This window comes from Balaenoptera ricei, chromosome 7 (assembly GCF_028023285.1).
Source record: "Balaenoptera ricei isolate mBalRic1 chromosome 7, mBalRic1.hap2, whole genome shotgun sequence".
NCBI lineage: Eukaryota > Metazoa > Chordata > Mammalia > Artiodactyla > Balaenopteridae > Balaenoptera > Balaenoptera ricei.
In genome coordinates, this window is record NC_082645.1 from 59,985,911 (window position 1) to 60,007,583 (window position 21,673).

At 34.9% G+C, this 21,673-nt stretch overlaps 1 protein-coding gene across 1 annotated transcript in view; it reads left to right on the forward strand.

Annotated features, from left to right (window-relative positions):
- Positions 1-247: 247 nt before the first annotated feature.
- Positions 248-21,673, forward strand: part of DCAF17 (DDB1 and CUL4 associated factor 17) — a 33,188-nt gene continuing 11,762 nt past the window's right edge. The window contains exons 1-9 of the mRNA XM_059928084.1: positions 248-595; positions 1,027-1,130; positions 6,767-6,857; positions 10,077-10,213; positions 10,973-11,051; positions 12,197-12,286; positions 14,893-14,997; positions 15,459-15,564; positions 21,110-21,252. Coding sequence (XP_059784067.1) covers positions 470-595; positions 1,027-1,130; positions 6,767-6,857; positions 10,077-10,213; positions 10,973-11,051; positions 12,197-12,286; positions 14,893-14,997; positions 15,459-15,564; positions 21,110-21,252 — 981 coding nt within the window. The 5' untranslated portion in view covers positions 248-469. The remainder of the gene's footprint in view (positions 596-1,026; positions 1,131-6,766; positions 6,858-10,076; positions 10,214-10,972; positions 11,052-12,196; positions 12,287-14,892; positions 14,998-15,458; positions 15,565-21,109; positions 21,253-21,673) is intronic.

The window sequence follows — 21,673 nt, forward strand, 5'->3', positions numbered from 1 at the left end:
GCCGGGAGCAGAGGAGGCGGGGCAGGGCGGGGCCACGGCCGGTTAGAGGCGGGGCCAGGGCAAGCGCTCGCTCCCCGCTGCCTTGTGGGGGTTGTAGTTCTGGGAACAAGTCAAGATCCCTCCGAGGACACTGGGAACTACATTTCCCAGTGAGGGAACGGCTCCGGCGGATCGCGCGTTACGGGCGTCGCAGTGTCTGCCGCCGGGTCCGCAGCCGCAGAGTGTTTGAGGGGCCAGCCAGGAAGGGAGTTTCTTTTCCTTCCCAATTGCCCGCTCTCGGGCGACGCCGGCTCTGCCTTCCTTCGTCCCACTGCCGTGCTCCCCCGGCCCGGCTCCAGGTGTCAGCTTTTCCTGGCCCCCTCGGGGAGTTGGGGCCTGGAGGTTCGAAGGTAGCGGCCGTTGCTCGGTGCCGGAGTGAGAGGCGCACCCCTCTTGAGCCCTGCCAACTCCGCCACCGGCCCGCACCTCCATGGGCCCAAGCCAGAAGCCCAACGTGTGCCGCAGGCTGAGTCGCCGGGCGCTGGGCTTCTTCTCTCGGGATGCGGGCGTGGTGCAGAGGACGAACCTGGGTATCCTGCGGGCGCTGGTGTGCCAGGTGACCGCCCGCCGGGAGCCGAACCAGGGGCAGCGGGGCGACTGGCGGGGGGTGGGGCTAGGGGTGGGAGTCAAGCTTCCGGCCGGGGTGCAGTTTTCACTCAATACAGCCCCGTTTTAAGAAGATCACCCGTGATGGGCAGGGTGATCCAGGCCTTGAACCTGGAGGATTAGTAAATAGCCTTTAATAGAACCGCCACATGCTTTTAGTTTTAACTTTCTTATGTCTTCTTGCAGACAGTTTTTTTCTAAAAATTGGTCACCCCACTTAAGCCAAAACGTGAAGGCGGAGTGAGGAAGAATTGAACATAATGTTTTTTTAAGAACGTACATGAAATTACTTTGAAAACTGTAAATGTAACTAACTTAAAATTGGTGCACAGTAGAAACTTAGGAGTTATTTGCTAAATCGAAATTCCTTGTGTCTTTTAGGAAAGTACTAAGTTTAAGAATGTTTGGACAACTCATTCCAAGTCACCAATAGCCTATGAGAGAGGAAGAATATATTTTGACAACTATCGGTGCTGTGTCAGCAGGTATCTTTTTGGTGAAAGTTTTTGCTGTAATTCATTTGACTGTTGATCTTAACTCTAATTTTTATAGAAACACTTGCCTACATTAGTGCTTAGTGAAATAGGAGAATGGAGAAATCGGTCCAAAATAAGGGTAGGGGGTAAAATGCATGTAATTTTAAAATCTTGTTAAATCTAAAGTTTGAGGTTTTATCCTTGTAAACACCAATTTGAAGCAAATTTATATTGCAGGCAAAATGACAGATTGCTGAGTACAATGTAGTATTTTATTCTGCTTATAAGAAACCAGAGTCAAGAGATCCAGGTACCTACTAATTAGATGCTGTTTTAGAGAAGACTTTCTGTGTTTTGTTTTGAAACTACTTGCCTTTGTTTTAGAAGAAAATTTTCAAACTTGCTCAAGTAGAGAATAGCATAGTGAACGCCATATATTCATTACCTAGATTCAAAAAGGATCAAGATTTTGCCACATTTGCTTATCTTTTCCCACCCCCTTTTCCTTTATTCCTTTGCTAAATATTTTAAAGCATATTCCAAACATCTTGCCATACTTGTTTGCTGCTCTTAAAAAATATGGTTATTTCCTTTTTCTTTTTTAACGGCTTTGTAATTCACCCTTTTAAAGTGTACAATTCAATGATTTTTACTTCCTTGAAATTCAATGAAAATGAATTTGATGAACCACTGATGGTTCATATAGGCAGCCATCACTAGAGTTAATTTTAAAACATTTTCATTACCTCAAAAAGAAACACTGTACCCTTTAGCTATCACCAGGATACCTTCATCACCCTCAGCCCTATGCAACTGCTAGTCTACTTTCTGTCTCTATAGATTCATCTGTTTTGGACATTTCAAAAAATTGAATCACATAATATGTGATTTTTGTGTGTGACTGGCTTCTTAGTAGATTACCAGTTTATTGTAAAAGTTTATAACTCAGGAACAGCCAGATGGAAGAGATGCATAGGGCAATGTATATGGGAAGGAGCACAGAGCTTCTATGCTCTTTGAGCCCGCCACTCTTCCTGAATCTCCATGTGTTCACCAACCCAGAAACACCTCTCCTTTTCTAATATATATATTTAATGCCATACATTTCCCTCTAAGGACTGTTTTTGCTGCATCCCACAAATGTTGATACATTGTATATTCATTTTAAAATTTCTTTTGAGAGTTTCTTTGACCCTTGTGTTAATTAGAAATGTATCATTTAATCTCCAAATATTTTGAGATTTTCCAGCTATCTTTCTGTTATTGATTTCTAATCTAATTCCACTGTATTCTGAGAGCATATTTTGTATTATTTCTAGTTTTTAAAATTTGTTGAAGTATACTTTATGGCCCAGAGTGTGGTCTATCTTGGTGAATGTTTCACGTGGGCTTGAGAAGAATGTGTATTCCCTTGTTGTTGGATGAAGTACTCTAAAGGTGTCAGTTGCACCCAGCTGATTGATGGTACTGTTCAGTTCAACTGTATCCTTATGGACTCTGCTTGTTGGATCTGTCAGTTACTGATAGAGGTTGTTTTGAAGTCTCTGTATTAGTGGATTTGTCTATTTCTCCTTGTGTTCTATAAGTTTTTGTCTCACATATTTTGACATTCTGTTGTTAGATGCATACACATTAAGTAATGCCACTCTTTATCCCTGATAATTTTCCTTGTCAAAGTCTCCTGTGTCTGAAATTAATATGGCTACTCCAGCTTTCTTGTGGATAATATTTGCATGGTATACTTACGTGTTATAACATATATTTGAGTCTTGTTTTTAATCTACTCTGACACTCTGTCTTTTGATAGGTGTATTCAGACCACTCACATTTAAAGTCATTATTGATGTAGTTGTTTTGATACCTCCCATATTTGTAACTATTTTCTATTCATTGTGTTTGTTCTTTGTTTCTTTGTCTTTTATTCTTTTTCTGCCTTCTCTGGTTTTAACTGAGCATCCTATATGATTACATTTTCTCTCCACTTTAACATATCAATTATATTTCTTTTTTAAACTTTTTATTGGTTGCCTTGGAACTTGCAGTATACATTTACAACTAATCTAAGTCACTTTCAAGTCACTCTCTCCTACTCTCTTCATGAGTAGTGCAGCTACCTTATAACAGAGTGTTTCTAATTCCTCCCTCCTGTGTTTTATAATATTGCTGTCATTCATTTTACTTATCCATAAGCTGTAATCATTGAATACCTTGTTGCTGAATACATTATTATAAACACATTTTTATCTGTTAAATCAATTAAGTATAAGAAAAATGATGGATTTTATTTTATCTTTATTTATTCCTTCTTTAACATTCTTCTTTTCTTTATGTAGATCTGAGTTTCTGACCTATATCATTTTTCTTCTCTCTGGAGAACTTCTTTGAGTTCTTAAGGCAGAACTTTCTTATAAGGCAGGTTCACTGACAACACATTCCCTCAATTTTGTTTGTCTGAAAAAGTCTTATTTCTCCTCACCTTTTGAAGGATAACCTCTCAGGATACAGAATTCTAGGTTGGTGGGAGTTTGTTTTGTTTCATCACTTTAAATATTTCACTCCACTCTCTACTTGCTTGCATGGTTCCTGAAGAGAAGTCCAGTGTAATTCTTAACCTGTTCATCTGTAGGTAAGGTGATTTTTTTCCCTCTCCCGTCTTTCAAGATGTTCTCTTTGTTTTTGATTTTCTACAGTTGGAATATGGTATGCCTAGGTATAGATTTTTTGGTATTTATCAGGCTTGGTGTTCTGTAAGCTTCCTATATATGTGGTTTGGTGTCTGTCATTAATTTTGGAAAATTTTCAGCCATTATTATTTCAGTATTTCTTCTGTTTTGTTCTCTTTCTTCTCCTTCTGGTATTCCCATTATGTGTTCATTACACATTTTCCAATTTCCCACAGTTCTTAGATGTTCTGTTCTGCTTTATTCATTCTTTTTTCTTTCTAGTTTGGGAAGTTTCTGTTGACGTATGTTCTAGATCACTGATTCTTTCCTCGGCTGTGTCCGGTCTCCTGATAAGCCCATCAAAGACATTCTTCATTTGTATTATGGTGTTTTTGATTTCTAGCATTTCCTTTTGATTTTTCTTAGGATTTTTGTCTCTCTGCTTAATTACCCATCTGTTCCTCCATGTGTCCACTTTTTCCATTAGAGTCCTTAGCATATTAATCATATTTATTTTAAGTTCCCAATCTGATAATTCCAAAATCTCCACCATAACTTAAGTCTGGTCCTCACACTTGCTTTGTCTCTTTAAACTTCGTATTTTGCATTTTAACGTGCCTTGTAATTTTTTGTTGAAAGTCGTACATGATGTATTGGGTAAAAGGAATTGTAGTAAATAGGTCTTTAGAGTGAGATTAATGTTATTCTGGCTAGGAGTTAGGCTGTGTTTGTTGCTTGCTGTCGCTGTAGGTGTCAGTGCCTAAAATTTTCTCCGGTGTTCTTGTTTTTGTCTCCCCAGTACTGACTCCAGCGGCTTGCTCCTGGGTTTTTGCTTCTAGTAAGCTGTGATTCTTGGTATCCACCTCTCTCTCCAGTTTTGGGGGCAGCAATTTGCCCTCTGACCTCAATTATCTGATGTAACTAATAAGAGTTGTTGATTTTCAGTTTGCTTAGCTATTTTCTTGTTGTGAGGACATGACTGATGGACCAGAAACCAGAAGTTAGAGACAATGGTGTTTTAGGTAGTGTTTGAGATTTGTTCTGACCCTGGAGGGCTCCTCCCAGCAGTCTTTTTCTGATTCTCTCCAGCAAATTAGCCAGCCTACAGTTTAGCCTGTATGGCCAGTGAATCTACAGATCTCTACTCATTTGCCTTTCACCACAGCCTCCACTGGTTGTGAGAGTGCTCTTAGGCTAGAACTTCTCACTCTGTTACAAATGAAGTCAGTTTCTCTGGGAAGAGACTTGGGGCTATCTGCTTTATGGCCTGCTTCTCCACCAGGCAAAATCTTCAAGCCAAGGCTCTCAAGCTGGCAGGGGGAGAGGGTCAGTGGCACTTTTGCCTCTGAATGACTCCCCTACTCTAGCTGAGCACATGGGGTTGGGGCAGACATTAGCCTCGGATTTTCTTGCCACTCTGAATGTGGAACCACTGCTTTATGAGGTGGTAATACTGAGAGCTCCAGTATTCTTAGGCATGGCAGGCCCAAGGTAGAGCCTCCATCCCATGAGTAGGGGCTAGGCAGAAGAAGGGAGTCCCACCTCTTGACTGCACTAACCTAGGACCCAGGCCCAGCAATGAGGAGGTGGATGCTGGATGGAAAATGCTGTCATTCTACCCTTCGAGGGAAGGTAACCCTCTGGGAGCCGGGGGTTGAGGGAGCCCTGTGCTCTTGGCTGTACCAGTCTGGAGTAGAGTTTTCATCTTGCTGAGCTAAGAATGGTGGGGAGGGAGCACATATTATTTCAAACACCATAGACTCTTACTGTTCTTACTGAGTTCTAGTAGATTTTTTTGAGTAAATGTTTTTTCATTTGTTATATGCCTCTAGGACCACTTCCAGAGACTTTAATTAGTTGTCCTTTTATAATTCTCACCATTTTCCTGGGGAACATGTCCATAGAGCTCCTCATACTCTCATGCTAGAAGTGGAAATCTGGACATCTTCTTATATCATCATAATGTCATTATCATGCCCAGGAAAATTAACAGTAATTCTTTGGTATCATTTAATGCCCATATTGTAACTTTTCCAATTTAGAGGTAGCTGCTTTAATTGAAAATTTAAAAAAAATCAGAGTAAGTGGCATTGATTGGTGATCCAATGGTAAATACCATTGGAGTTCTTTAATATGCTATTCAGGGGTGTTTTACCCATAGGTTAGAATCATATATGAGGTTGCTTTCATTCCTGTGAAATTCTGTTTGGTTTAAAGCTTTGAGTCAGTGAGAGTACATCAAAGTTGAATAAAATTGTCACCCTAAAAATTGTTTCTAAATAGTAGTTTAATTTTAAAGTTCATGAGTTTAAAAAAATGAAAACATCTATGTATACCTCTCAGTAATCAGGGAAGTATAAATTAAAGGTAAGAGACTATTTTTCATATCAAAATTATAGTGTTCAGTATTGGCAGAAGTATAAACTTATTCAACCTTTCTGAAACACAACTTGGGAGTAAAAAAAAAAGCCTTAAAGGGTATTTCCTTTTTTATCTACTAATTTGCATCGCAAATAAAGGAACTCTTTATCTAATTAATTTTCATTTTACGATGTTGGAATAACAGTTTATGAATGTGGAATTCAACAGAGATATTCATAATAAATGTTAAAGGGTAAAGAAAGAATTCAATATGATCCAATTTTGGAAAGTGATCAGCAGGTGGGTATGTGTATATAAAGAAAAGCTAGAGGGAAATGAACCAAGATATTAATACTGAGCCAAAATGTTAATATTGGGTAGTTTTATACTATTATAATTTATTTTAGTTTATTATGTATTTTAGATTTTTTTCTATGAATGTGTATTATGGATTTTGTGATCAGAAAAAAAATGTTAACATTTAATCGAGAAGAGGAAAGCAAAGTAGCAAGTTGTATTTTTGGTATTCCAAATCTCTGAATTAAAAAAAAAAAAAATCCCTCAAATCTGAGCAAACACTACCTCATTTATGAAGAAGAATAATCTTTTTTTTTTCCCCAGTGTTGCATCAGAGCCAAGAAAACTTTATGAAATGCCAAAATGTTCCAAATCAGAAAAAATAGAGGATGCTTTATTATGGGAATGCCCAGTGGTAAGATTTGTTTTTAGAGCACTTATTTCTAAAGCATTTTTAGCCTAGAAGAACAGATTATTGTTAACATACTGCATAAAGAAATAAAACTTAAGTATCATAGTGATTCTTAAACCTTGAAAGGAATCGAGAAGAGAGCATATCTTTTGATTATCATTTTTCCTCACGAAGTAATTCTTGTCCTAAAAAATTATATATTAATACTATGAATATATTTTTAACTTTTAATACCATTTGTAAATCTTGAAAACTAGAAAAAGTTATGAACTGATTAAAAGTTTTATAAGCAATATAAGCTAGTTTATAGTTATTCTTAGCGTTTAAGAGATTATTCTACTTAATATATTGAGACAATAAAATATTTATTTAGGGCAACAGTTACGTTACGTGACTCTTTGAAAGTGGATTCTTATGGGTTTCCTCTATGAATCTTTTTAGGAAAATAATAAGATAAAAATTAAAAAATAAAATAATAGATAAGCTCATTCCACCAGATGAGCATTGCCCCAGTGTGTATTTTTTCAGAACACCGTTTTCATAAGATGTTAACATCTTATAATTGCTAGAGGAGTTGGGAGAATTAGGTTTTTTAAAGGGTTAAACAAATTTATTTATAGAGTTACTTCTCAGAGCCTTTAATACTATTAATACTTATAATAATACTACTGTTCATGGTGATTGTCAAACCATTTTCCCAACTTTCTTGATCATAGAACTTCCTATTTTGAGATATATTTTTAAATATTAATTTTCCATAGGATCAGTGTTCTAAGAAACACTTAAGAAGTGCTGCAACACATATATACAATGGAATATTACTCAGCCATAAAAAGAAACGAAATTGAGTTATTTGTAGTGAGGTAGATGGACCTAGAGACTGTCATACAGAGTGAAGTAAATCAGAAAGAGAAAAACAAATACCGTATGCTAACACATATATATGGAATCTTAAAAAAAAAAAAAAAAAAAGGGGGTTCTCATGAACCTAGGGGCAGGACAGGAATAAAGACACAGACAGAGAGAATGGACTTGAGGACACGGGGAGGGGGAAGGGTAAGCTGGACGAAGTGAGAGAGTGGCATGGACATATATACACTACCAAATGTAAAATAGATCGCTAGTGGGAAGCAGCCGCATAGAACAGGGAGATCAGCTCAGTGCTTTGTGTCCACCTATAGGGGTGGGATAGGGAGGGTGGGAGGGAGAAGCAAGAGGGAGGAGATATGGGGATATATGTATACGTATAGCTGATTCACTTGGTTATACAGCAGCAACTAACACACCATTGTACAGCAATTATACTCCAATAAAGATGTTAAAAAAAAAAAAAAAAGTACTGCCACAGGGGCTTCCCTGGTGGTCCAGCAGTTAAGACTCCTCGCTTCTACTGCAGGGGGCACAGGTTCGACCCCTGGTCAGGGAACTAAGATCCCGCATGATGCGTGGTGTGGCCAAAAAAAAAAAAAAAAAAAAAAAGAAAAGAAAAAAAGTACTACAACAAACTAATCAGGTCTCTGAATCTGGCTGTTTGTTTTTTAGGAAAAATAGAATATGTGACCAAAAATAATGATTAAAGGTTAAGAGACTATGCTTTGCATTTATTATTAAAATTCCTTTTTTTTTTTAAACACTTGTTTTTACATAAAATTGTAGTTTTCTAGAGCTGCTGCTTTCTTTTTCCCTGGACAGTTGCCTTCTTTTCATAGAAGTCTCCCTTTTAAAAATCAGGAAGCTTTAAATCTACGTTCTCTTCCCCAACTCCCTATTGAAAGTTAAAAATAACTATTGTGTCCCTACATCTAAAGCCTTTTAATCCAGTCTCATTGGTGAGGGGAAGAGGATGACAGATTTCCTAACTGAGAAAAATTTTGAAGACACCAGTGCAGAACACCAAAAATTTAGAGCAATCCTGCAAAAATAAAGTTTCTAGTAACCGAATTCCTAATCTCAATTCTCTTTAAACATTTTATTCTTATTTGAAGTGGAGCAAGATTTTCCACTAAGAAAAACTAAAAAGCATATTGTATTAACATACTGATGTGAAACTACATTTAAACTAGCACCCTTCTTCTCTGAGATAATGTGTGAAATACAACTTTTAGTTTAGGAAAATAGCTTGAACCTATTAGTATGCTACTTAATCCTTTTTTTTTTTAAGTAGGCAAGGTATAAATGGTACATTTTAAAAACTTTTAAAACTCCATGAGGTGATACTTATGTAAGACACCAAAGAATAAAAATATTTACATCATTGCCTGTGATTATAGTGTAAGACTTCAGTAGCTAATAAGCTTAAACACACACACACACCCCCCCAAGAAACAAACAAAAAAACCTTGTTTCTTTCCCTAACATTTGAAAGGGGAGACAAATCTTAGGAGTATAAATAAAATAACTACATTTACATTCTTTTCTATTCACTCTTGAGCCCAAGCAATGTAAGAGTAATTTCAACTTCCTTATTCTTAACTTTCCTCTTAGAATATCCGTTTTATTTTATAAATCAAAGTAGAACCCTTGGCTTCTCTTTCTCTTTCTGCTTTAGTCTTCTACCTTATGGCAACTCCTCCGTGGCAGGTACACCGAAGCAGCTATCCTCTCCCTTTGTTGGGGGTAATTCATTGGAGATAGGTTCTCTTTAAAATTAGGTCTGACTCTTTTCTTCTTTGGCTGCCTTGATTCTGGATTTTAGCTTTTCATTTGAGGTTAGAGTAGAGCCACAGTGACTAATGGGATAATTTGCTCTTTTGCCATTTTAACTTCTATCAAAAGGAAAACAAGTCTTGGAATAAAGAAACATGTATTCTAGCAGGTGACTCTTAATTACTTACGCTATTATACATGGTTTTAAGAACTGTTATTGTTGCTATTGTTATCACAGCAGCATCAGTAGTACTCCTATTACTGTTGTTATTATGATAATGATTGGCTAACATTTGTTGAATACTTAATGATTAATACTTAATAAGTAATCAGTTATTTCAGGTACTGTTGAAGCACTCTATGTGACCAAACTCACTTAATAAATTAATGATGAAAATAATTATTCATGATTTTAATCTTTCCTTGTCTTAATTCTTTATTTGTGCATTAATAGTTCTTTTTTAATTTACTTACTTGACTATTTCTTTAAGTGTTTAGCTGTTTTCTTTGGATATGGATTACTGCAGATTGTTTATGACCATGCAGTTTCAGTTTTATACCTCATTTTTTTTTAAGGGAGAAATGCTTCCCAATACATCAGATTATAAATCCTCACTCATAGCACTGACTGCTCATAATTGGCTACTTCGTATATCAGCAACTACAGGAAAAGTCCTTGAGAAAATATATCTTGCTTCATATTGCAAATTCAGGTATTAACTGTGACTTTGTTGTTTAAAATTTTATTATGAAAAATTGAGACTTGTGGCCCAGGATATTTCAAGATTTTTTTTTTTAAGTTTTCCATTGTATACATGGATCTCAGTTTAAAAACCTATTCTATTTTTCTCTCCTCATGACTACTTTTGAAGATCTGAGGATGGAGACCCTTTATCATTTATCATTGTATTCCTCATAAGTAACTAACCTCTAGTAGTTGGCAGATACCCTTTGTTAAAAAAATTTACTTTTTACAAATAGTATTTTATATGTAGGATGTATTTTATGGCAGATTTTTCTGAAGGCTGGTCTGTTGCAGTTAATTACCTACGTAATATAATCTAAGAACTGTTAATTTTTAACTAGTAATTTTATAAATTAGATATAAATTTTTGGAATGAATATGTGCATGCAAAATGTGAATGTAACATTTTCAATGCTTTTTGTAACTTCCATTTTAAATCAGGAATGGTTTTTTGTTTTCTACATTTTGAATACTGACAGATCAAACATAATTTTTATTCACTGAGACTCTAGAAGGATTAAAATTATATATATATTTAAAAATAGGAATAAATGCATATAAGGATCTAAGGGAATTCTTTTAGTTATTTGTTTTTAAAATAAACTGCTTTGCTTTTATAATTTAAGTAACTGAAAAACTGTTCACTTATAAAATATCTATTATATTTTTATTTTAAGTAGAAGGAAATTGACCCAAATGAATAAATTTCTTTTTATTCTTTTAAAAGATACTTGAGCTGGGACACTCCTCAAGAAGTCATTGCAGTCAAGTCAGCTCAGAACAAAGGCTCAGCATTGGCCCAGCAGGTAGACATCTTTAAACGTTCAATAAAATAAAGAATTTTTTCCAGAGGAATTTGTCTGAAAATTTGTTATGAAATAACTAATGATCTTTGATTTCTGAAGCATGCTATAAAAGTTGTTTACCACAAATTTAGGCAATTCCCTTCAAGCCACTCTGGGGAAGTACCACAGATTATTTTATATTCCATAATGGAAAGAAATCTGAACCTTATTCTTCAAAGTAAAGGAGCTATCTTCTTCAAGCAGAGAAATCACTCGAGTTTTAATTGTTGATACTTTTTTCTATTTCCATTTTCTCATGTCAGTGTAATACTGTTTTGTAATGCTGAATGATATGACCATGATAACTCTGTGTCTTTTGATTAGACCCTTGATTATTAGAATTCCAATTCACAATATAAATTATGTTGTATAATAATACAATACAATATATTAATTTATATTATAATCCATTATATAGTAGATAAATATATTTTGTTATACAGTATATAAAGTATGTTTTTGTAAAATATATTTTGTTGTTAAGAAACGTTTACTGTTAATGCTTACTTCTATAGATTTTTGTGTGTATATGCAGTTTGTAGTATCTGAAGGGCTAAAGGTTTAGTGGACATATTTTGAACATGCAGGCCTTCCTGTTTAAGTAACTTTGCAATATAGATAGAGGAATGTTTTTAATTCATGAAAACAGTGTTTTTATTTTTTTAATTAAAAAAACTTTTTATAGAAGTATAGTTATATATATTATATGTTATATATTATAATATAATATATAAGTATATTATGTGTTATATATATAAGTATATATATAAGTATATATTATATTTATATAAATATAAGTATATTATATGTTATAGATGTACAATATAGTGATTCATGATTTGTAAAGGTTATACTCCATTTATAGTTCTTATAAAATATTGGCTTTATTCCCCATGTTGTACAATATATCCTTGTAGTTTGTCTTATACATAATAGTTTGTACCTCGTAATCCCCTACCCCATATTGCCCCTCCCCCACTTCCCTTTCCCCACTGGTAACCACTAGGAAAACAGCAGTTTTAGTATATGTGCTGCCGAAGCGAGCACAAAACAGCAGTTTTAAAATACTTTTGAGAGCTGCCTATGATTTTAGTCTTTCCTTTTAGGCAGGCATTCAGCAACCTGTTTTGCTGTACCTTGCAGTGTTCCATGTGCTACCTTTTTCACTCATAGGGATTCTGGAGATCAACAAAAAGGTAGGAACTCATTTCTGATTTAATTGTAATATTAATTTTTTGACAATAAGATGTAATATCATTTTTAATTATTTGTTTATTAGGTGTTTGGATTGGAAATGTTCCCTTGACTGTACAAAGCTTGGTGATTTAGTTTATTTTATATCAAAATACATGAGAACATTTGATGTGGGAAGAGAGTCTAATAGTCTCTTCATCTTTCTACATGTTTATTTATTTATTTAGTTAGTTATTCTTGGCTGCTTTGGGTCTTCGTTGCTGTGCATGGGCTTTCTGTAGTTGTGTTGGGGGCTACTCTTCATTGCAGTGCGTCGGCTTCTCATTGCGGTGGCTTCTCGTTGTGGAGCACGGGTCTAGGCACGTGGGCTTCAGTAGTTGTGGCACGTGGACTCAGTTGTCGTGGCGTGTGGGCTCTAGAGCACAGGCTCAGTAGCTGTGGTGCATGGGCTTAGTTGCTTCATGGCATGTGGGATCTTCCCGGACCAAGGATCGAACCTGTGTCCGCCGCCTTGGCAGGAGGATTCTTAACCACTGCGCCACCAAGGAGGTCCCTTTCTGCATGTTTTTATGCTTCTCAAGTGGATAGTGTTGAGTACCAATCATTAACAAACCACTGTTGTATAAAATTATGAAATGAGTAAAATATTTTTTTCATTGGGACTATTCCAAAGCTTGTTAAAAATGATCATAAAGAAAGGTAAAAAGCTGCAACAAAGTGCCTCATTTTAATTGCAAAGTATAGATCTAAAACTTGTTTTATGGTATATAAACAAGTCTTATAATTAAATATGTAAGTTCTTCAACTCATTCAGTGTTGGGTTTTATTGTTGTTGCCATTGTTCTTGATTTGTGGGGTGGTTATCTGGGAAGAAAGAAAGGACATATTTCCTTTGAGTAAAAGAATCAATAGTTTGCTAGTTTCCTTTAAAAAAATTGTTACTTAGTTTGGGTGAATAGTTATTTATTGGTCTATTCTACTAGTCTTTAATTAAGCACCTGAAGCATTATTGAGCCCAGGTCTTGAGGGTCCACTAATACTTGTAAGCAAACAAGATGAATGTATTTTAAAAATTTTATATAAGCATAATATACTAAACTGCATAAAGACTAAAGAATTAATTATTTATTAATTGTTCATTTTGTATCAGGCACTTTGAATATTTTACAACATATAATAATAGTGTAATATATAAAGTATTTAACTAGGAGGTTAAGCAGCTACCAAAATCATAAAGGTAGTAAATGGAGAAGCTGGAATTTGAACTTAGATTTGACTCCAGAGATTAAACCAAATTTTAAAATAAGAGTGGCTACTTTATTATAGCACTCATCATTTGAAAATACATTTGAATTAAACAAATCCTCCTTTCAAAGTGGAGAATGAGGATCAGGGAATAAAAAGTCATAGGCTAGTCAAGAGCAAAGCAAACCATGATTATCCTTTTAAGAGATGACAAAAAACACAGCTCATAAATGTAATTGTTCTCTTTGTGCTTGTGGATTAAGTAATTGTGTATATTTATTACAGTCTACAATAGGAATGAACACTTAGCAAAGTCATAAATTGTTTCTATTTATTCTTACATGTTCGAGATAATCATTTGAGGGATTTGATTTTGATTACAGTTATTTGAAGTATATCTTTCACTTACCATGCATAATAAGACTACCTAGGGGCCAGGCTCAGAATGTACTTTAAGCTATTTGTTGGGGTAGTAAATCTTTACTAAATGATTTGTCTTAAGTAGAAACAGAAACAGATTTTCACTTAATTTCTACTTGTTCTTTCTTTTTTATTTATTTGTTTTTGTCTGCGTTGGGTCTTCGTTGCTGCACGCAGGCTTTCTCTAGTTGCAAGCGGGGGGTACTTGTTCTTTCATTGCTATGAATATTTGTTTATGTTAGTTGGCTTTTGTTAAATATTAAAATAGGCACAGAATCAAGTTCTTTTTAGAGCTCTGTGGAGCATCATGACAGGATCCAGTGCATAGAACAGAGACAGAGACAGAAAGGGAACAACGAGCCAAAGCTTCTCAAGGTCAGCTAGGCTAAATGTTTCTGTATATATTTGGTTTTTAACATGTTCGGTTTTAACAGTATTAGATATTTAAAGAAAAAGGTAATGATAAAATTCTCGAGTTGGCTATTTTTTATTAGCATTACTTTCTTAGACCCAATCTTTTCACCTCCAGCTAAAAAATGTCCCTTCATAAATAATGTTTTATGAAGAATAGGTCCCTGTATTTATTCTGCCATGTATATCCTGCATGGTAGAATTAAATGGACTCAGTTTACACCTATGTCCATGAGGAAAAGGATTGTTATTAAAAGATATTGACAAAACTGTGAAGCAAATGTATGCTGCTGCATCATTTTGAGGGGTATGTGTTACACTCCCATTAGTGCTTCAGTTTGAGACCCCAGTGGCTTACCACTCTCCCCTAATAACACCTTAGCTTCCAGTTTCTGAATTATAATTAAGTTATAATGTTAGGCAGCAGTGTTGTAGTGGTGGCCTGAATATTAAACAGATGCACAAACCACTGTGAAACTCAGATGATTGGCCTTCTGGTCTTTTCTCAGGTGATATCTACCTTTCCCCTCAGATTTTCGGGAGCGTAACAGATGCCACCTTGTCTCATGGAATACTGATTGTGATGTACAGCTCGGGACTGGTCAGACTTTATAGCTTCCAAGCCATCACTGAACAGGTAGAGAAAACTGAAATTTGCCATATTGAAATTAACTTGAGATTTGGACTGAGGTATGAATTTTTTTTTTGAATTTTATTTATTTTTTTATACAGCAGGTTCTTATTAGTTATCCATTTAATACATATTAGTGTATACATGTCAATCCCAATCTCCCAATTCATCACACCACCACCCCCCCGCCACTTTCCCCCCCTTGGTAGGACTAGGTATGAATTTTTTAATGTGATGTTTTTAAAGTAAGGCACTGTGTAGATTTCAACTCTACAAAACTGTACAAATGGAGAAAGACAAAGTAACCTTTAAAAGAGGGGGGGTGGGAAGGTAAATAGAAAGGCCCTTGAATAAATAAAGACATTTCCTCTGTCATATACATGTGAATTTGATTTTTTTCTCTCTCCAGACAGCAAATAAGTAGGTGCTAAAGCCACCATTTTTGTTTTGTTTTGTTTTATTTTTAGTTCATGCAACAGAAACTTGACTTAGGGTGTGCATGCAGATGGGGTGGGACTACTGGAACTGTAGGAGAGGCTCCTTTTGGCATTCCTTGTAATATTAAAATCACAGGTATGGCTACTATATAGTACTTTCTTCACCTTAAAAATTAAGTGGTCATATTAATAGTTATTAATTGTAATCATCCAAATGTTTTTTGCATAATTTAATTATAAATTAATTCATTTTATTCCTATGCAGAGTATTCTTTGCTTTTGAATAGGCGTTCACAAAAATCTGTTATTCAGTTAGATAAAGGCCTGGGGATGCTGGACCTTGCTCAGCCAGAGATCTGTTACCTTTGGCAAGTTACTTTACCTTTCTGGTCTTGATTTCCTTATCTGCAGAATAATAAGTTGCAGCAAATGATACCATCTTAGTTCCTTTATAGCTTAAAATTTTACAATTCTGTGAAATTTACCCAACTTAAAGATCAACAAAGCACAAAAAAAATTATATATAATTTTATAAATATAATAAAAATGTTCTATATGTAATTAGCTTATCAAATTCAGCAGTTTATTAAAAGGAAATGAACTGCTACTCAAATTGAGCAATCTGTGTTAGATAAACCATGACTGACCAGAGTTCATCTCAGCAATACAAGAATTATTTAATGCAGACAGATGTAAAACTCATATGAATAAATTTAAAAAGATAATATATTTTGTTATCCTAATATTTGTTTATCTTTAGTCTTGGTTCATTAAGAATCATTCTTGGGACTTCCCTGGTGGCACAGTGGTTAAGACTCCAAGCTCCCAATGCAGGGGGCCCAGGTTTAATCCCTGGTCAGGGAACTAGATCCCACATGCATGCTGTAACTAAGAGTTTGCATGCCACAACTAAGGAGCCCACATGCCACAACTAAGGAGCCCGCCTGCCACAATTAAGACCTGGGGCAGCCAAATAAATGTAAATAAATAAATATTTTTTTAAAAAAGAATCATTCTTTATCATATTGAGGACATTTCCTTTTACTTCTAACCAATAAACATCACGTATTTAGGTGAAACTCCAAAGGTTTTTCTAACATGGGTCAAAATAAGACAGTAATTTTTTTCTATTATTACTATTTAACATTACATCATCAACAAATCAAAAAACAAATGAAAGATTTAATTGTGAGAAAGGAGATGTTCTTTTTATTAGTAAATGACAGACTATAAAAACAGAATCCAGTATAGCCATTATCCAAGAAACTCAAAATAAATATTCTAAAAATTACTCGGGGTTTTAGATGTCTTGGACAAGCTGAATTAGGCAGTTCTGTGATAACTCAGCCTCAGCAATACCACCTATATTTGATACAAATACTAGCAGGAAATCTATTAAGAATTTTAAAACTACAGGCTCCAGTGGTAACTACAATGTATTATTTTGAAGAGAGTTTCCCCAAATGGTACATCGTTCTCATTGAAATGCAGATAATAAGCAAGTAAAACAAAGAACAGGGTGATAAAGAAACCTCATAGAGCCTTTGATTGTGCTGTGATTTTGGTCCCTGTTTGTAGAGAGAAGACTAGATTTGAGATCACAATGTTGGTCTGCTACTAGTAAGAGTGAAATTCCACTACTAACTGGTGGTTATGATAGCAAATTACTTAACCTCTCTGGACCTCACTTTTATCAACTTTAAAATAATAACATTTGAAAATATCTGTGAAATCACATGCCATTGTAAAACAATGCAGCGATTATTGGACATTTAGCTTAGAAAAGTAGCATACTATGTTGGAAACTTTGAGTATTTTTTCAAACTATATTGACTGAAATCCTATTCATTTCTCCAGATTTGTTTTTCAGGATCATTAAGGTCTGTACAAAATAATATTCCTTTTAACTTTAAATAACGTTTTTTTTAAATGCAGCAGCAGTTCATTTTCATTACAGAAGAATTAGGAAATAATGATAAACAAAATAGCGAAAGTTTAAAATACTCATAGTCCTCCTGCATGGAATTAACTGTTATCACCTCAGTGTGTTTTTTTGGTAATCTTGTATATATGTCTGAAACCAAAAAAGAATCATACTGTGAATACTCCTTCATAACTTGCTTTTTTAAAAAAATCAAAAATAAATAAATAAATAAATAAAATAAAATAATGGCAATTCCCTGGTGGTCCAGTGGTTAGGACTCCGTGCTTCCACTGCTGGGGGCCCATGTTTGATCCCTGGTCAGGGAACTAAAATCCCGCAAGCCACACGGTGCAGCCAAAAACAGAAAAAAGAAAAGAAATAATAAAATAATTTAAAAATAAATAAAATAATTTAAAAAAACAACTCGAAGTATAATTTACATGCACTTAAATGCCCTCATTTTAACTGTACAATTTGAGTTTTGCCAAATGTTTATATCCATGAAACCACTACTACAATCAAGATTTAAAATCTTTTCATCACTCCAAAATGTTCCCCTGTGCCCTTTCCAGTCAATTCCCTCCCCATCCCCAGCCTTAGGCAACCAATGAACCTGCTTTCTTTCACTCTAGTTTTCTAGAGTTTCTTATAAATGGAAGCATATGATATGTACATTTTTGTCTGGCTTCTTTCACTCACCATATTATTTTTGAGATTCATTGCATATTATTGCATATATCTGTAGCCTAACCCACTTTTAAATGTTAATGTATTACAAATATTAATTTCCATCTAGATTATTTAATAGATGATCTTATGAAAACAAAGTTGGAGTTCTATCTTACTCTTTACATCAAAAGAAATAATAGATGGATCAAAGATTTAAAGTTCTGTAAGAAAACTTAGAGAATCTTTTTATCTCAGAGTTGAGAAGAGCTTTCTGACACAAACGCAGAGCCATTAAAGAAGGGATTGATAAATTTGGCTACATAAAAATAAAGTGCTGCAAGGTAAAAAAAAAACAAAAGCACACTCATATACCAACTCAAAAATCAAACAACAAACAGGGGAAATATTTGCAACATACACTGTAAAGGGGTAATTTCCTCCTTATATATGAGTTCTACGGACCAGTAAGAAGAAGTGACTACAACAACAACAACAACAAAATGAGCAAAGGATATTGTTCAGAAGAAGAGGAAATATAAATGACTTTTAATTTGGGGAGGACAAAGACCAACGTCACTGATAAGAGAAGCGCAAGTTAACACTATCATAAGATACTTCTTTTCAGATTCTCAAATATCAAAAAGTTAGGTAACAGGGTTGGTGAAAGTATAGAAGAGGCACTTTCATTTATTATTGGAGTCCCTTGCGGAGGACAATTTGTCAGTATGTTTCAAAATTTTAAATGCATATATTCCTTGAGCAATTCCATTTTTAGGAATTTATCCCAGATACATTCACATGTGTACAAAATGGCAAATGTACAGTTACAACATTGTTTCTAACAGCAAAAGATTGGAAACAATGTATATTGATACATTGATAGGTGACATTAGTATTCTTTCATTGTTTGCCTATGTCATAAACTTAATTGTTAAAAAGAAACAGGAATTCTTTTTGCACTGGTATAGAGAAGTTTCCAATATATATTAGTAAGTAAAAAAAGGAGTGCAAAACCATGTATATAAAAAACCTCATTTGTGTTAAGTATTCATATGCATATATTAAAAGTATAGATATATGAGTATATGCCTTTAGGATTGCTTGAAATATCTGGAAGGGCACACAGAAAACTGATAAATAGTAGTTATCTTTGAGGGATACAGATGGAAGGAAAACTTAGTTTTCATTATATTTCTTCTGATGCTTTTTGAATGCAGTACTTATATTACCTTTGCCAAAGAGTGGTCCTGTGTATATGTGTGCACACGCTAAGCTCCTCAAGGTTTTAAGATCTGGACTTATGTACCATTATATGCATGAACTGTAAATTTATTTAACCAGTTTACAATGGACATTTAGGTTGTTTTTAATTTTCTGTGATTATAAATAGTATAAGAATGCTCCTGTAATTATTAATGATCCTAAAATTTCCTCATCACAAGACATGGAATCAGCCATTCTCTGAGAACTCCTAGGCCCTTTCAATTGAGAATAGTATTAGAGATCAAAATTTGGGCTCTTGGGGCTAATGGGGACCCACCAGGGTTGTGGTGAGCAGAGTCCTGCTGCTGCTTTTGGGCGATTTTTAGCAACTGCTGGGAAAAGTATTTCTTTTTAAATACATCTTTTTGCATTGATTTTTTTTTTCTATTTTGAATTCCTATTTTATATTCTCTACAACATACCTACTTAAATTTTTAACCCCAAATTCAAACTCTAATTGTATTTTTTTCTCTTTATAATTCTTCTTTTCCTCATCCACCATCATTTGGTAGCCACCATAGTATCACACATGATGTTTATGTATCTTTCACAATTTACCGACTGATGTCCTTTGCCCATTTTTCTATTGGGGTGTCCATAATTTTCTTATTACTTAAAAAAGATTTCTTTATATATTAAGAATATTACCCTTCTCTTAAAAGGTTTTACAAAAAAGGTACTTTAAATATACTTGATATGTTTACACCTATCTCTTCTTTCTCCTCAAGATTCTCAGTTTGTGTAGTCACTTTTCATTATTTGTTGTTCTCCTTTGTATAGCTTTAAGTAGTAAATTGCCCTTATGAAGAAACCTAATAAGGCACACACTTCTATATGTAACATGTGATTTTTTGAGTGAATGGTCTCCCTAAGACAAGTCCCTTTACTGACAGTGGTGGCCTCATAAGCCAAAGATTAAACTCTCAAGTTAGAGGCATAAACAAAGGACTCTGATTAGTCACCTTCACAAACAGACCATGTGGTATTTCAGAAGGGCTGCCCCAAAGGAATTCTGGACTTCATAAGCAGCACTACCTTCCGTTTATACATGTCTCCAAAAGTAAGTCTGTTATGCTCTATATAAAATTAATTGTCATCAAAGAAGAAGACTTGGAAGCACTAACAGATAGTTCTTTTGTGTTGTCAGTCTCCAACAGACAGTGACTGACTGGATGTATCTAAACTACCTTAAAATTAACTTGTCTAGTGATTATACTAGTAGTAGTGGCTATCCTTTGATAAAGCTTCCACTGTAACAGGACCCATCCTAAGTGGTTACTTTTCATTATTTCTGAAGTGGAAATCTTAAACAACACTTCTTTTGTAAAGTTTGCTAAGTATAACCTGTTAGTCTAGAATATGAAGGTTCTCTTCCTCACATTTGAAGGAAGTATTAGACCTAATACCTTGTTGGATTGTTAGGAGAGTTGGAAATAGTATCTAACCAAGCCTTGTAGATAGCAGGTGCTTATTAAATGGCAGCTGCTTTTGTTAGATACACTTTGTCATTTCTGCCATCATAAGCACCTTCAGCCCATTTTTTATCTCCGTTCAGCTGCATGTCACACATATCCTGAAAACAGATGTCTGGAAAGTTGACTCATAACCTAACAGTTGTTTCCTACCAGCTTTTTCTTTTCTTAAGGCTATAGAAATAAGCAATAATCCTCTTTCCTGATTGTATTTTCTTGCCTTGAACATAGTAATTTTTCATTAGTGGAAGTTCATAGATGATGCGTGCAAAGAAAGGTTGAGTTCGGTTAATGAATGTTCCAAGGCTACCAGAATAAAGAAGCTAATACATTCCTTTTGCCCATCTCTGCAGATACACCACCACTGCTCTTTGAGGTGTCCTCCCTGGAGAATGCTTTTCAGATTGGAGGCCATCCTTGGCACTACATCATCACACCTAATAAGAAGAAACAAAAAGGAGTTTTCCATATTTGTGCCCTAAAGGACAATTCCTTGGTAAATCAAGGTGGTCAGACTTCAGTAGTAAATTTATATCAGAAATTCTTTATTCTCTACTTCTCTAATAGGTCCACATTCCTAAGAATTACTTTTTTATTTGTTTGTATTAATAATTTGTAAACAACGTAAAGTACAGGAGAGTACAAAGAATATAGCAAACACTTGTATGTGCTACCCAGAATTTGAAACATTAACATTTGAAAATTCTCAGGGCACCAAAGATTTATTAGGTTTTTTCTCCTTACCATCTCCTTGATCCCATTTAAACATCTCTGAAGCTGCATATTGGGAATCGTTGATGGAATGTATTCAGGCTGCCTCTGAAATTACTGGTGGAATGTGTAGTTGGTTCTGCTTCTTCATGGTTTGTTGCTCTTGGCTTTCCAGAGCAGAACCAGATAGAACTCTGTTGGTCACA